At 43.3% G+C, this 17,500-nt stretch overlaps 1 protein-coding gene across 2 annotated transcripts in view; it reads right to left on the bottom strand.

The window, feature by feature from the left end:
* The window catches only part of cdh13 (cadherin 13, H-cadherin (heart)), a 500,261-nt gene that overhangs the window by 24,596 nt on the left and 458,165 nt on the right, over positions 1-17,500 (bottom strand). For both annotated transcript variants that reach the window (XM_076267601.1, XM_076267593.1), the window contains one exon: positions 424-657. In XM_076267601.1, coding sequence (XP_076123716.1) covers positions 424-657 — 234 coding nt within the window. The remainder of the gene's footprint in view (positions 1-423; positions 658-17,500) is intronic.

Genomic DNA, 17,500 nt, shown 5'->3' with positions numbered 1-17,500 from the left:
TTCGCGAACTTTTTGAAAGCTGACTGAAAACTTGACTAAGAAAAGGGGCCACCTACTGTAGAATATCGTTGCTGGAAGGACTTTTTTTGTGGAAGATTGCCCTTGAATTCTAATATGAACAGAAATATTATCAACAAATACTTACAATTCAGCTTCTTCTACAGATTTATTTCTAAAACCCTAACCCATGAGTGAAAGATTCCAACAGAACATGATTTAGTTTATAATTAAGTTCTCTTAGACTTTGATCATATTTAAACGCCAGTAAAATAATCCCTTGGATAAGGTTGTGTAAACAAAAACAGTGAGGACACACCAAAAAAATCAATCTACTGTATAACATACATAACATATAACATACTAGACATTTTACAGCTATGGTGCATTTGAGTGCAAGATCAGTAGTGAGGCTTGTAAACTCACAGTTGATCCTTGTGGCTCTCCACGTCTTGTCCAGACCGTTCTGCTTGGCCAGTTCGATCTTAAAGGGCTCGCCGTTGGGGGAGATGTCCCTGTCCCTGCCGGCCAGCGTGAACACGTTGAGCTCCTTGGCGTCCTCACACACCCGCACCACCGAGGGGTACACATAGGGGGCGTTGTCGTTGACGTCCTGCAGGGTGATCACCAGTGTACCGGTGCCTGTGGCCGGTGGGTGACCTGCAGGTACAGGGAGACACAGAAGGAGGGAGAGAAAGATGGAGAGAGAGAGAGAGAGAGAAGGGAGGGAGAGAGAGAGAGAGAGAGAGAGACTTGACTTTAACATAACCTTGGCTGAAACATTTATCTCAGGGCACATTAGAAGTTTGCATTGATTGCGACTGACAGTTATTGGTGTACAAAACCACCAAGTCCCTTGCACATAAAGGGAAAATGCATTAAACATGCATGCAACACAAAACCAATAACTTACAAACTAAGAACAAAGGAACTCTTTTATGGGCGATGCCCTTCTCCATCTAATAGCCAGGGAGGAGGCTGAGCATTTCTGTTCCCTTGACTGCCCTCAGTCTTACACTCTGATCGCTTCATATTCAAACAGAGCTGATATGGGAGTTTGAAATGACACTGGAGGCGGAGGGAAACACACTTAACATTAAACATGGCGTCCTTCCTCAAATGGCACAAATATCCCGGGCATTTGAGGAAGGACGCCTTCGGCCCTTTAAAACTGAACCTAGCCAAGCGGCTCTTTCTGGTGAGGCTGAGACCGATAAAAGGCCATGACTGACCGAGGGAGACTCAGGAGGCTCATCAACGTCCCAACAGCTCACTGCCCACCGCCAAATAAAGAGCCATGCTAAGAGCGCCATTACAGCGCTCATTCGCTGCACGTTTCTCACACTGCTTTAATAGCATTTCAGGAAGTCTGTAATTGTATTTGTATTCATTCATAAGTGTTCTCAGAATGGATTTACGGCTAAGTGAAAGCTTGCGGTCGGGGAGGAGTTGATTACCTCAAACAAAGCCATATGGCTCCCATTTCATAAATTGCTCCACCTGCCAACAGAGGATTTATCAAGCAAAGATCTTCCCTCCCCGACCCGTGGAGCTGATTTCAAGCACGTTGTGGCGCGGTGAGGAAATGAGCAACGGAAGTGTTGTTGCTGCTCTGGAAACCATGTTGCGAGGAATCTTTGAGGGTATGGCGAACGTAGGAAAAAACATCCCGATTGATAAAAACAACAGTAACAGAGTGCCGTGGCCCCCATCAGAGACACGATTCGGAATATCAATCTACAGGCGATAACACATTCCACTGTCTCTTTCAATTTCTGCACTCCTAATCTCTTTTCTGCACCCCCCCCGCCCCCCCAACCCATCCATGTACCCCCCACATCCCAGAACAAACGTCTCATCATTTTCCACCCTCCATCAATAGCTGTGAGCGGCGCTCGATTTTATGGGGCAAGCGTATCAAAAAACAAACTGCATGTCATTTCCAAACCCCAGCGACATGAATCACGAGGCTCGCAGTTGTGGCTCTCGTTCTCGCTCCCGCTCTCTCTCTCGCTCCCGCTCTCTCTCTCTCACTCTCTCTCGCTCCCGCTCTCTCTCTCACTCTCTCTCTCTCGCTCGCGTCTGAACGGGGGCCTGTGCCCAGGCACTGCACTTTAGATCAGATTATGCTTTATTGGATCAGGAGTCTTCTCAAAAACAAAAAGGGAAATGTACACTCTCTCTCTCTCTCTCTGTTTGTGTGTGTCTGTGTGCGTGAGTGTGTCTGTGTGTTTTTGTGTGTGTGTTTGTGTGTGTGTGTGAGTATGCCTGTGTGTTTTTGTGTGTGTCTATGTGTGTCTGTGTGTGTGCACATTTATGTTTAGGTTTGTGTGGGACTGTGGGCGTGTGTTTGTTTGTTTGTTTGTGTATTTGTATGACCAGCACTCTCTCTCTCACAGTGTGTATGAGTGTTTGTGTGTTTCTGTGTGTGTTTGGCGTGTGTTTGTGACTGTGTGGTAGATTAGGGATATACGGATAATGAAATTGCATTCATGCAGTTGTGTTTTCATGTATTTACCAAGCACAAAAGACAGAAAAGAAAGAAATCCACCATTATGAGGAATAGCAGACCATCCCTTGGTTGAGCGATTACATTTTGGGTCAGACCTGCATTTAGAGGGAGGCCTGGTTCTGCTCTCCTCTGCTTTGTCGGGCAGATCTCTGTTACTGCTAATGAAATGAAACCTCCTGTGGTCAGTGGGGAATGGAGACGCCATGCAGGAAACAAGGAAAGGATGGAGCAGAGGAAGAGGAGGAGAGGAGAAGAGAGGAGGAGAGAAGAGAAGGGTGGAGTGGAGAGGAGAGGAGAGGAAAGGAGTGGAGTGGAGAGGAGTTGAGTGGAGAGGAGTGGAGAGGAGAGGACAGGAGAGGAGAGGGGACGAGAGGAGAGGAGAGGAGAGGATAGGAGAGGAGAGGAGTGGGTGAAAACAGCATTGCTGTAAATGTCAGCAGGGATGAAGAACAGCAACCCTTGGCTGAGCCCTCCGCCACCGCCTTCTCCTACAGCCACGCTATCGCACAGGCTTTTGACAGCATCTCAATTGACTCGCCAGACATGAACACACACAGTTTAGTTTCTCTATTTCACACACACACACACACACACACACACACACACACACACACACACCTGCACACCCCTAAAAACACACATACACACAAATGCCAGTGAGGAAAAACAACAGAAAGCTCAGGCTAATGCTTCAGAGGCTAGGCACACATAAGCCTCTGGGGCCACAGACAGCCAGCATCATGAGGGTGAAAACAGCAGCCTGTGCTGTCATGTCAAACCCACCATAGAGAAGATGAGCAATTACTGCCTCTCTACTGATCCAAGCTGTCACTTCTTCAGACCCACTCTCTGTCTCTTACACACACACACACACATACACACACACACACACACACACACAGAGTCACACACACAGAGTCACACACACACAGACAAACAGACACACACACACACACACACACACACACACACACACACACACACACACACAGTCACAGTAAGCTCTGTATGCGGATAAATACACACCCTGGTTAGTCAAGTCACACTGACCAGTAATTCAGGAGAGGCTGTGTGTCAAGACATCCAGTGTGCTGACAAATCCAAATCCACATTGTGGGTGTGAGGGTGGCTTAGCAACTGGACTGGCATTGAATTGTCAAAAGAAAAGAATTCTTAACAAAAGTACAAATAGGAAGAATAACAAAGAATATGGTAAATTAACCTGAAATGCACATATGGTCTGCTTTTCACCTGCACAGCACATGATCTGATTGGTCCTTTAACGACTTATGAATTACTTTATAAGTATAATGTGCTCGTACTGTAACAATAAGTCCTCAGGATATGGGGTTATGAGTCAGCCATGGTTACCATCAGTAATGTGTTATGACAGTGCAAGCACATTACATGGCTAATGACAGTTATTACTTCAGATGTCTTCAGACTTCAGTTTGTCTTAAATCACTATCGGCCTTCCACAATGCACGGTGCAATGCAACTTGACATGTAACATGACACAAACCTGACACCGCATGACTACCCCAGTGTGAGAACCCAGAGATGTCAAAGAGAAGTCAGACCCAAGAGTCAGTTGGAACGACTGCGGGAGTGCAGAGGTCTAGAGCTGCACCGGTGTTACAATGGACGCCCTGACAGGGACTAAACAAAGGGTTGTCATGGCGAATGGAACCCATGAAATGCAGTGGGATTCCGAAGGTGTGTTCCTCATTAAAAAGACGTGACACATACCAGGGCAAAAGCTGAGCCCACAACAAAGACACAGAGAGATGAAGAGCACACATACAAGAGAGACAGACATTAAAAAAATAATATTACTCTTAAAGCACACACACACACACACACACACACACACACAGAATTACACAGCGTTAATAATACATGTTATAAGATGAAAGGCAATAATAATTATTATTATTATACGAATGATGATGTAACACACAATAAGAATAAAACATACATAAAAAGAAATATAGACATATAGAAGTGCACACACACACACACACACACACACACACACACACAATCCCAGATATCTTTACATGAAAACGTTAAAGCAGCTTAGATTGGTGCTTGCCGTCCCATGGTGAATGCTTTTTTCTCCCCTTTTTTTTTCTTCTTTTCTTTTGATGAAGTGTCAGGGGAATGAGAGAGAAAGAGGGTGTGACAGAGAGAGAGAGAGAGAGAGAGAGAAAAATCTATGCCAGAGATGAGAGGAACAAAGCAATGCTAGAGCGACCAAGCATTCAGTGCCAGACCGCCAGCCTTATGAAAATACATTTCACCATGAGCAGTATAGCAGCAAAAAACCCTGTGTGTCATCAACACACCCTCGCTTTGGCCTCGACTCTTTCCCCGCTTACACAGACACAGACACACACACACACACACACATTCTCACATGCACGCACCCAAACACACACAAACACGCATGCACACACATACACACACACACACACACATTGAAAGAGACCGTGAAAGGACAATCTTCCAAATTCCAGTCTTTTGCAAGTTCCAAAGCCTGGGAGATACAGCAGCGATAATGCATGAGTGAATGGTAGCTCTCAGCTAAGCTCGGCATTTGGATTTGCTTTTCTGATGGCAGGGAGACCAAGCCAGGGATGTGGCTTTTGTTTATCTGGGGTCTGATACGACCGCGGCTCAATGCTATGTATAGATTGAGCTATTCTGAGCTGAGATTGACAGGAGAATCACAGTTATTTTCCAATGTCACTTCTATTCACTCGGCCGGCGACACAAGAATCTTCAGAAAACGAGAAACAAAAAATGCTGTCAAGGAATCTAAGCAGATAGAGAGAAGGGTGAAAGACAAGAGGAAATACACACACACACTCACATTCAAACACACACACACACAACACACACACACTCACACTTAAACACACACACAGACACATACACACACACTCACACTCACACACACACACAACACACACTCACATTCAAACACACACACACACACACACAACACACACACTCACACTTAAACACACACACAGACACATACACACACACTCACACTCACACACACACACAACACACACTCACATTCAAACACACACACAGACACATACACACACACTCACACTCACATACACACACAACACACACTCACATTCAAACACACACACACACACACAACACACACACTCACACTTAAACACACACACAGACACATACACACACACTCACACTCACACACACACACAACACACACTCACATTCAAACACACACACACACACACACAACACACACACTCACACTTAAACACACACACAGACACATACACACACACTCACACTCACACACACACACAACACACACTCACACTCAAACACACACACTTGTGATTATGTTAGGCCAAGAGAACCTTTTAAATTCCATATTTTTCCTGTTTCAAGCACTGTTTTTTATTCATATTAAGTTGATTTTGAATTTTGCAGGCAAACTATTATCAGCTGAGTGGTGGTTGAGGAGATCCACATTCTTTGCAGCTTGTGGCTCTCTATGAAGTACAGTAGGCTATTGACATCAACCCCTGAAAGACCAGCTGAGGGAGGACAGAAAGTGAGTTGTGTAGTCCACTTGTCGGACTTCTCTTGCGTTTAAAAAAATCCACTTTATCCATTTTCTTCTGCAGGAGCTATTGGTTAGCTGATATGGCATGTAAGCCAAAAAAAAATCTTGTACACAGCTTCAGTGCGTTCACTTTTAAAATTCTCTCTCATCATAGAGACTTGCAGGGTGGTAGGACAGAAAACAGATGTGGTAGGAGTTACTCCTCAAGCTGGTTTGTGTTCTTCTTCTCTTCTCCTTGGCTAGAGGACATTGCTGAGGACATGTGTCTTTACATTGGTGCATGGTAACACATTTATTTGTTGTGGTGATTATAACACACACACTACTACACACTACCACACACACACACACACATATACCCAATTCAAATACACACATGCACACCCATAGATATACACACAACACCATGCTTACAGGAATATATGCAGATATCTCTCACACACACACACACACAATTTCAAAAACAGAGTTTACAAACTGTGCTTCTGAGAGATTGTGGGGAGCCATAGATTGTGGTTATGAAAGCTTTCAGAGTAAATTTAGACTAGTGTCATGCATATTTTGCTTTCCCAGAGTGTTGCACCTTGTCACCACCCCCCGCCCCCTCTCGGAAAAACAAGCTGAATAGCTCAGTGCATCCTCACCACTAGGCCTTTCGCTTCGTTTCTGGGCTCTTTCAGACAGGCTGTGAAGAGCTCTGCTTACAGGGGCTTTTAGAGTTCACATGCTAAAATGGGCAGTGGGACTCGGAAAACACATAACGAAGCAGAGTTCAGCCTAGGCACAGCCTACTTAGAGATAACTACTGATGTGAGTGTGTTTCTTCATTCACACAGACTCCAAAAAGGAACTTCAGATAAAAGCAATAACACTCCCCTCTCTACACCCTACAGTTGATCACAGAATAATGGAGGTGTTTGTCTTTGTTCATCCCACACACACACACAAACCCACACACCACTTCATCAGTCCTCCTCTCCTAACTATCGTCATCATCTTCATCATCATCATAATCAGCACCTTCGTCAGCGTGAGCAGGTAAACAGCCTCCATCTGAGGCGACCTCTAACTCACATTGTCTCCTCTTCTTCCGTCTCCCCCGTACACTAATACCTGTATGCTCATCATCTCTGTGCCTCGCTTCCCTCAGACAGTCATTCAGGCCAGCATCCGTCTTAGAGATGGGCCATTCTCTAGACACCAAAACATTGTGATGTTCGTTTAATACCGGGGTCAGAATGTAACACCTCCTTGGTTATAGATCATATTTCAAGAGGGGGGGAGGGGTGTAAAAATGAGCAATGCTTTTGTGGTCTTTGGGGAGAACACACATGATTGCATTTTCCATTAGGATTTAATGTAGAGTATCATGTGTGCCTGCTTGTACATGTGTATGTGTGTGTACATGTGTGTATGTGTGTGTGTACATGTGTGTGTATGTGTTCATCTGTGTGTGAAAGTGTGGGTTTGTTTGTGTGTGTGTGTGTGTGTGTGTGCTAGAGTGAGCTCATCTGAGTGTGTGTGTGTGAGTGTCTGTGTTCCTGCCTCTGAGCCCAGGCTGTCATTGCAGGCTAATTCAGCATTAGCTGACTGATGTGCATGCTTGCGATGATGATTACTCTTTTGACTTTCACGACAAAACACACTTCAGACGGATCTCTCATTTCACACGGCTAATGGAATTCTGCCGAGGAAAATAAGACGCGTGCGCCGACACTAATAAAATGCTCGTCTGAGATCACAGCTCTCGCTCTGTCTCTCTCAGGGTGCCCTTACCTGTGTGTGCTCACGCGAAACACACCACCTCCCACGGACACACACTTCACTGTCCTGTCAGACTGAAGCAGGTGACGCCTTCTTATGATGTCCATAACATTCTCTAACTCCGTTTTCAACTTCATCAACTTATTCTTTCACCTCGAGGCATTCTTTCGTGTGTCACTTGGGTAGCATTTCAATTTCACCTCTATATCAGTTGTGGTTGGACCTGATCCCAAACCTTCCTCCTTCTCCTCCTCCTCCTCAGGAGTGTGATTTGCAGGGTAAAGTATCAGAGGCCTTGATGAAAGTCACACTGTCAGAAACAAAGGGGAACGATTTGGTTGAATATGGTATGGCTATGGCATATATGAGGCGTTGCAATGGAAGTTTTTGTCAATATAAGGTTGTTTTGTTTTTTGGTGGCATTGTGATTTTTGCTATGTGATTTGAATTTATTGTTAAGAGGATACGTTCTTGAGATGAAGCATCTCGTTTTCGAGGGGGTCCTCGAGACATAAGACAAACATAATACAGCACATGTACATTCACACTCGCTAAAGCTCTCCCTCATCCCACCTCGCCTGCCACACCGACTCCTTAATGAAAACAAATCCATTTATTAAACATAATGCAGTATTAAGAGGCATGGCAACATTTAGCACACACACACACACACACACACACACACACACACACACACACACACACACACACACACACACACACACACACACACACACACACACACACACACACACACACACACACACACACACACACACACACACACACACACACACACACACACACACACACACTTACTTTGGGGGCAGCTGTGGCCTACTGGTTAGCGCTTCAGACTTGTAACCGGAGGTTTGCTGGTTCGAACCCTGACCAGTAGGAACGGCTGAAGTGCCCTTGAGCAAGGCACCTAACCCCTCACTGCTCCCCGAGCGCCGCTGTAGCAGGCAGCTCACTGCGTCGGGATCTGTGTGTGCTTCACCTCACTGTGTGTTCACTGTGTGCTAACTGTGTTTCACTAATTCACGGATTGGGATAAATGCAAAGACCAAATTTACCTCACGGGATCAAAAGAGTATATATACATGTACTTATACTTATACTTATATACAGTATGTATGTCATGTATGTCATATATATATATATTTTTTTTTTTTTTATTACGCATACATGATGCATGCAGGTTGTTTCTAATGACATACATATATATGCATCTTGTATGCATGATAAAAATAAAAAATAAAATCTGAGGCCCAGGAGGGGTGGAGAGACTCCTGAAGCCCTTCTGTTCCAATGACAAATTGGGTACAAGATATGATGGGCAGCAAAGCCGAGGTGTCAGTCAGACGTGACTCTGGCAGGAGTGTGACTGATGGTCTCTCTCCTCAGGCCAGAGGCCTGGTACACAGGAAGTTCAGGTGTCGGCTCTCTGGCAGGCGCCGTGCGGCCCACGGCATTGTGGGCCAGTAGTGGAGGAGAATGAGAGGGCCAGCAGGATGATTGACTTCAACTGCTGAGAGAATAATCCTTTGCTGCAGGCGGTCGGGTATTGCTCTCTCTCTCTCTCTCTCTCTCTCTCTCTCTCTCTCACTCTCTCCAGCACACACATACACACACACACACACTGACTGACTTCTCTCTCTCTCTCTCTCTCTCTCTCTCTCTCCAGCACACATACGCACACACTCACACACACACACACACACACTGACTGACTGACAGACATACACACATAACACATACACTTTCACATTTCGACTCTTTTGTGATTTCTCTTGTGATTTCTCTTCTTTGTTATCAGTAATGAACATTCTGGTGCATCTAACCTTTCTCTCTTTCTCTCTCTCTCTCTCTTTCTATCCCTTCTCGCTCTCTCCCTGTCGGGCTGACGGTTGGCACTGGCTGCTCTGAGTCGAGTCAGCGTCTGGCCTTGCACAGCATGCTGGGAAAAGCGCGGGCCCAGACCTGCTGCTCCTCGTCTGGAAACAGATGCTCTCCGAGCCGCGCCGCACCACCAGAGAGGAGAAAACACGGAGAGAACAGGAGAAAGAAAGAGAAGAAAAATAGATGGCAGAAAAAAAGAAAAGAGAGAGAGAGAGCGAGAGGAGGAGGAGGAGGAAGTGTAACACTGTACTGAATTCACTAATTAATACCAGGTTGATTAATCACGTAATTAAAATGAACACATAAGGAAACATAGGGGACACTGTAAACAAATCCCTCTTTATAGGCGACCAAGCCCTTAGCTCACACTATGACCCACAGACCATGAGTCTTTTGACCTAATAAACTGATTGAAAGATAGACAGAACAAGAGAAAGAAGAAAGAAGAAGAAAGTAAGCCAATAAGAGACATTCCACATGCAGATAATACCAATGCTCTCTCTGATGCTTTGGACGTTGCTTGACATGGTAATCCTTAATGGTAATAGAATTTTCGGAGAAAATGAAGCCACTGCAAGTAAATTACAGGTCGCAAGCGTCGTCTGCTATGACATAATAACTGAACAAAGCAGAAATGGATGAGCCAGATGGATGGAGTTATTCTTTCCTGTGATGAGAGAGAGAGAGAGGGGGAAAGAGAAGGAGGGAGGAACAGATCAGGGCTCTGTGATCGGCTTCGGTGGGAACACGGCAGCGGATTTGAAAAGATAGAGTCTTGAATCACAAGAGACAGGCTGAGACATGACTGACTGAGCTCGCTAAGAAATGGAGATGGCTTGGCTCCAGGGACAGAATACAACTGCCAACTAGACGAATAGACAAACCACCAACTAGACGATTTTTGATCAGATACTTGTGGTAAGGAAAGCCCATTCTATTTGACCAGCAAAGTGAGGTTATCAGCTGTTAAAATAATGCTCACCTGTTTGGGCTTCAGTGTTTGTATGGCACCTGGTAAGGTAGCCTCAAAGTTGTCTAAATACATGCTCTTGGTATACTGTGTCCAGGGATGGGCAGTATTTCTAATACATGTATTTAAAATACGTATTTCAAAAACAAAATATTATTTTGTAATTTGTATTGTATTGAGATGATGAAAATTCCTTCGTATTTTGTATCAAAATACTTCAATACTTTCTGTGAAACACTGTGATGACATCTATCTAACTATTTATACTGTAAAGCACGAAATGTCTATCTGTCTGTTTGTGGCACCCTTGCAAGCCCCTCTGCTCCAGTAGAGTGTTTATTTTCCTTTTCTGGAATGATTAACAGGCCCCATATATATATATATAAATAATCTGAATGCAACACTGTTTGAGAAGTTAGTTGTGCTTAAAGGCATCAACTGAGGAGACACGACTAGCTAAGGTTACACACACTCCTTTGCTCACACAAGGACTTGAGTTCACAAGTTTATATTGCAACACTTGAGTTTGCTATTTTCCTTTCTTTTTTCTGTTTTACAGTTTTTTTCTAGACTTTAAATTTGTCTATGTTCTCTGACCTGTGAAATATTTCAGAGCTATGGTAACTTGACAAGATACCTCAAACAAGGACATTTCCAATTTTGCACATTTTAAATAAGATTAAATAGAAGGCTTCTAATTGGCTCAACTGATTGGATGGTATTAATGTGACAACCTGATTTTTATTTTTACTTTTTTTTGTATTTACATTGATAGAGGTTGTGCACACACCAGTTTCAGATGTATACAAAATTATTCAACTGTGATGAAACTCACCATAAGTGTGGTAGTGATGGTGTTAAATAACTTAAAAAGGTGAAAATGCTACCTACAGTAGTTTAAATGTCTAAATAAGTCATCTATTTGGATTGTTTGTCTTTGAGTTATTGTCACTGATTCATAGTGGGCAATCTATTACACCAACTGTCGGTGGGTGCTGTGGCTAAACTGGCTTCCTGGGGGCGAGATCTCGGCTGAGCAGATTTACTGATGGCTCCCTGGAGCAGCCTGACTTTATGGACCTGACATTTCTAAAAGGCCGTAAGGGGAGAGATCTCATGGGCAAAGTGCTCTCCCGAGGAGAGCCAACAGGTTCCATGTTCCATTTCCACAGACTCCAGTAGTGTTTTTTCAGAACCTCTCATAAATCTTCAAAGTATGCAGAAAGGTGAAAAAAAAATCATATTGTTTCCATTTTAGTTTTCACTGGGAATGCAATTCGGACCGTTCTGGGAATACGATTTGGATATCCTTTGCCGCAAACCCTCATGGAGAGACATTCTAATGGGCACTCAGCAAGGAATGGTAAATGGCTTTGGTGATGGTGTCCAAAATATGATCTGGTGTTTTGTCTTGTTTTTGCTGCAGTCTTGACAAGAAAAGCATGTCTTTATCAACTACTTGTAACCACCATGACAAAATATTCCCAAATTGACCTTGGATCTAATAAAAAGTCTAACGAAACATCTCAAATGAAATACTTTTTTTCTTTTCATGTTTCAAATGAATTCCCATGCGCTCCCATTCTCAGACATGATGAATACTATCCGGTTGTTAAGTCATGATGCTATAATGTTCTGATAACTGTTTTTCCGGGTCCAACTGCTCCCATAGCCACTTGTTTTTCTCCATACATCCTTGGAGCCTTCAGATAATTGCCATTCTACTACTCACTTGTTGTCTCAATGTAATAAAACCCTATTTTTCATTGAGGCCTGGACGTTACCCCTTGATTATATCATCTGTCTGCACAGCTACAGTAATTACTCTGTTAGAGTGAATCGATTTTTTACACTTACTAAAACGGAGGTGATGGTGACAAGATTTAAAGATTGTGAGAATTGGCTGGCTGTGATAATAAACGTTTTGGACGAAAAACCTGTTGGGCCTGTGACGTTCGGCTTAACAACCGGATGTGGAGGTTGATTAGCCTGTGAGTGCTTTCCTTTTAAGAAGCTAGTTAGGAGTACAGCCCGACCGATTTATTGGCGGGCCGATATTATCGGCCGATATTAGGCATTTTCCAAACTATCAGTATCGGCATTTATAATGGCCGATAAATTAATATTTTAAAAATAAAATAAAAACGGACGAAACACCCTTCAACCATGTCATGAGTGTTGACGTTGTATAGTTTGTCCACCAGAGGGCACTCTACACCGCCCCTGCTGGCAACACTTGTGTATAACGCGCTACACATCCTGCAACCTGCTGATCCAGCCAGAGTCTGGCAGAGAGAACCAGTTATCCGTGAGTGAGATCATCGGTGAAGTGTGTTCATGGTTGGTCACGAGACATACATTGCTTGAATAACAATTAAAAGAACATCCCCATCAGTTCTCTTATTTCTTTAATAGCGTGACAGTTATAGCAGTGAGACGTATCATCTCTCCGCGGCCTGTTATTTTGAACGCGTATGTTTTACAACTTGCAGTATGACGTTATCCATTGCTAAATTATGGCTCATCATAGACTAGCTAACCACAAAGCTAGCTAATGCCATGACTATCAGTGGAAGACCCCTAACATTAACATTAATGAGCTTGGAAACCACAACAAACTTTTCTATTCTATGCTATTCTGCCTAAATAAAGTAATGATTACTGTATTTATAACTAGATGTACCGCAGAGCGGTACAAAATATGACCGCCGCCCAGTCCAGCACATTTTTTCCACAAAAATAAATCACGCTGAAAGGCCTATATGATTCTAACTGTCTCATTAAATTGCATTATCCAAACTCAATTCTCACTGGTATCTGCTAGACAACAAGTACCAAAACATGATTAGTTCATAGATTTCACATGTAAAATTCATTTTATACAACCCCACCCCCATCTTGCCTGTTCATAATTCTGAGAAATTCTTGAATTGTGTGCATGTGTGCGTGTACACGTTTATGTTTATGTGTGTGGGTGTGTGTGTGTGTGTGTGCGTGCTTGTGTGTTTGTCTGCGTATGTGTGTTTGTGCATGTGCATGCATGCGTACATATGTCTACTGTGTGAGTATGTGTCATACGTATGATTATTGTGAATGTATGTGTGTGCGTGTGTATCTTTTTATGCACATGTGTGCACATGGAATGGGTTAACATGCCCCCTGGAGGCAAACATACGGGAAAAATTGGTCATCCTAGGCCCTACGGTTCTCAAGATATTCACAGAAAACTGTGTCTGCCCTACCCTCCTTTCGGGGGGTCCAGTACAGCGGGGGGGCTACAGATCAAAACGAAAAACGATGATTCCATGCTATCCATGTGGGGTTACATGCCCACCAAGTTTCGTGTACCCCGGTCTTTCAGTGTCCCGGGAATCCTTGTTGGTGTACGGTCACTAAATGTACACATAAACTATTTTATTGTAAGGCCCCCCATGAACGAAAGTTCACAAAACTTGGCATGCATTCGGAGGGTGTCATAATGATCCTACACTTTCAATTTCGTGCAGTTTTGACCATGTCAGCCAGAGATATTGTGATGAAAACACCTAATTTTTTGCTTTTTAATTTTTAACTAGGTGGCGCTATACATGAAATAAGTGGTAATGGAATGGGTTGACATGCCCCCTTAAGACCAACATACAAAAAAAAGGTGGACCTCCTAGGCCCTACGGTTCTCGAGATATTCACAGAAAACTGTCTCTGGCCACCTACAGGCCAGTTGGTGTATAGTAACATAAATTTATTTATTATGTGCCCCCCCATGAACGGAATTCCACAAAACTTGGCGTGCATTCAGAGGGTGTCATAATGATCCTACACTTCCAATTTCGTGCAGTTTTGACTATGTTAGGTCACAGATACCTGCGATTACAACACCTCATTTTTACTTTTTTGTGTTTAACTAGGTGGCGCTATACATGAAATGAGTGGTTATGGAATTGGTTGACATGGCCCCTTGAGATCAACATACAAAAAAAAATGGTCCTCCTAAACCTTACGGTTCTCGAGATATTCACAGAAAACTGTGTCTGCCCTACCCTCCTTTCGGGGGTGCAGTCCAGCGGGGGGGCTACAGATCAAAACGAAAAACGATGGTTCCATGCTATCCATATGGGGTTACATGCCCACCAAGTTTCGTCTACCCCGGTCTTTCAGTGTCCCGGGAATCCTTGACGGAAATTTGGACATGCGAAAAAGAAAAAAAAAATAGAAAAAAAAAGAAAAAAAAAAATCTGACTAAACCTATATGACCGCCGCTTCGCTGCGCGGCCGTCATAATTATAAGGTAGCTTATAAGGCAATAGGGACTAATTATTACACACGCACACTCAAAGACTAAGTTTCATATCTTAAGTTTCTATTTTTATAAATTTTATTTATCAGAACTTTAATATATTTTGATGTTCCTCTGTTCCACTGTGACAATATTATTTAAAAATAAACAAGTTTGTTTTTAAAATGCATTATCATATTATTTTAGTCAATACTCATAAATAACTACAAATAACTAATGTTAGGGAAATCTGTTAATGTTTTGTTGCGCGTTTCTGAAAAGAAAAAAAATATATCGGCTGATATATCGGAATATCGGATTTTTAAATTAAATTTAAATATTTGTATCGGTATCGGCCTTCAAAATCCTTTATCGGTCGGGCTCTAGTTAGGAGAAAAACCTTTCCATCATTCCTCTCTTTTTCTCTCTCTTTCTTTCATCTGGAGGAGGGGGTACTGACCCCTCTCTTTCTGGGGTGATCTCAGAGAGGTCAGAATGAGTCAGCCTTAGCTCCATGGAGAGGGTGAGAGAAACAATGAGGACGTGGCTTCATTAGTTGAGTCTGTGTTCTGAACAGCTCTCTTTCAAAAACTTCAAAGAGACAGAAATAGAGAGAGAGAGAGAAGAGAGAGTGAGAGAGAGAGAGGGAGCTCAATATTCCGTGCAGTCGTGCTACCCTTGTGCCCCTTGAGATTTGTTTTAATCATATTTCACCCCTCTAAAATTACCAAAACCTAAAGAAGGATTCTCAATATCAAAGAAAAAGAGAAGAGGATCAATAAAGTAGCAATATGGCCTTTCTCTCCACTTTCCCTTTGTGTTCCTGTGACTTGATTCAGAGAAGAACATCTCAGACAGTAACACACAGTAGGCCTAGCAGCAGCAGCTAGAAAATAATAGAAAGAAAAATAATACCATCCAAAAAGCAACCCTCAAAGAACCAACAGGAAGGAAGCGTGGTGAGCCTCTACTTTATCTTCTTGAAACTAGCACAAAGAATCAATTACATCAGAGTACAACCTTCTCTGTTAGCTAAAGGCTATCTACCTAGCTAAGTACAACCTTGTCTGTTAGCTAAAGGCTATCTACCTAGCTAAGTACATACTCAAGCAACATCCAGGGACTCAGATACCACTCAAATAGAACGCAGGCCCAGTACCACAAACCTGCGCCTCTAGACATAAGACAATGACTCATAGCATAAAGTTATTTGCAAGCATTACAAACACTTAAAAAATAGGAACATTTCCTGCAATGGAAGACAGTTACCGATCTACAAAGACGGAGCTATTAATAATAATACCTTCCTCACGGTAAGTTTATACCAAAACTGTTATGTTTCAAGGGAGCAAAACAAGACTTAGCTCTGTCCAGCAAGACATGTATATTATAATCAGAAGGAGTCAGAACGAGTCATGCAAGGCATAGGCAGTCTATCTGAAACACACAGTGCCAACCAGCAACTAGACAGGGAACAGTTCCACAACCTCAAACAGGAGTTCACAGCATGTGTGAAGGAGTTATGGGGATAAATTAGAGACCTGCGACAGGACAGCACAAGACAGGACAGGACAGGACAGGAAGGCCCAGAGGAGAGAGCTTAGAGAGGTCAGAGAGATATGATGAGCCCCAGAGAGGAGGTGAAGAGCATGCTGCATCCCAACACTTCAACTACCCCACACAAACTCCAGCATCAACCACTACAGCAGTGACAGAGCTCTCTCATTCATCAAGATCACCATCAAGCACATAATCACTACAGCACAGACAGAGTTCTCTCCTTCATCAAGATCACCATCCAGCACATAACCACTACAGCACAGACAGAGCTCTCTTCATCAAGATCACCATCCAGCACATAACCACTACAGCACAGACAGAGCTCTCTCCATCAAGATCACCATCCAGCACATAACCACTACAACACAGACAGAGCTTTCTCCTTCATCAAGATCACCATCCAGCACACAAGCACATGTCCACACACCCCTCCGTATCAGATATTGATATATTAGTTGAAATAGCAAGCTATTTTATTAGCAAGCAACCAGATGCAAAATTAGTTTACCTAATTGATTCTAATGGCACATTTCTAAATGAAAAGAAGCTATTTCTGGGCAGAAAAAAAAAACATCAAAACTTTGGTGCCCTCAAACGGCACACACACACACACACACACTGCTGTTGCACAGTCGTTTCTCTCACAGAAGGAGAAAGCTCCTCTCAGGTGTATTACCATCTGTGTAAAACAAACACTTGTGTGAGAGTCTGTGTGTGTGTGTGTGTGTGTGTGTGTGTGTGTGTGTGAAGAGGAACAAAAACACATCCAGTTCCTCGCCTGCATTCCTCCCACAGTCATTAACACTTCCCAACCTTTGGCGCACTCTCGCCTCTGCAGTATTTACTCCTGAAAACAGCCAAGCAATCTGCAATCTGTGTGTGTGTGGAGGGCTAACTACGGCC

Source organism: Alosa pseudoharengus, unplaced genomic scaffold (genome assembly GCF_046254945.1).
Source record: "Alosa pseudoharengus isolate Yale_2024_CS ecotype anadromous, Long Island Sound unplaced genomic scaffold, YU_APseudo_1.1 YU_APseudo_1.1_scf_10, whole genome shotgun sequence".
In the NCBI taxonomy this organism is placed as follows: domain Eukaryota; kingdom Metazoa; phylum Chordata; class Actinopteri; order Clupeiformes; family Clupeidae; genus Alosa; species Alosa pseudoharengus.
The sequence above is the reverse complement of the archived record's forward strand: the minus strand, read 5'-3'. Positions and strand labels throughout refer to the sequence as shown.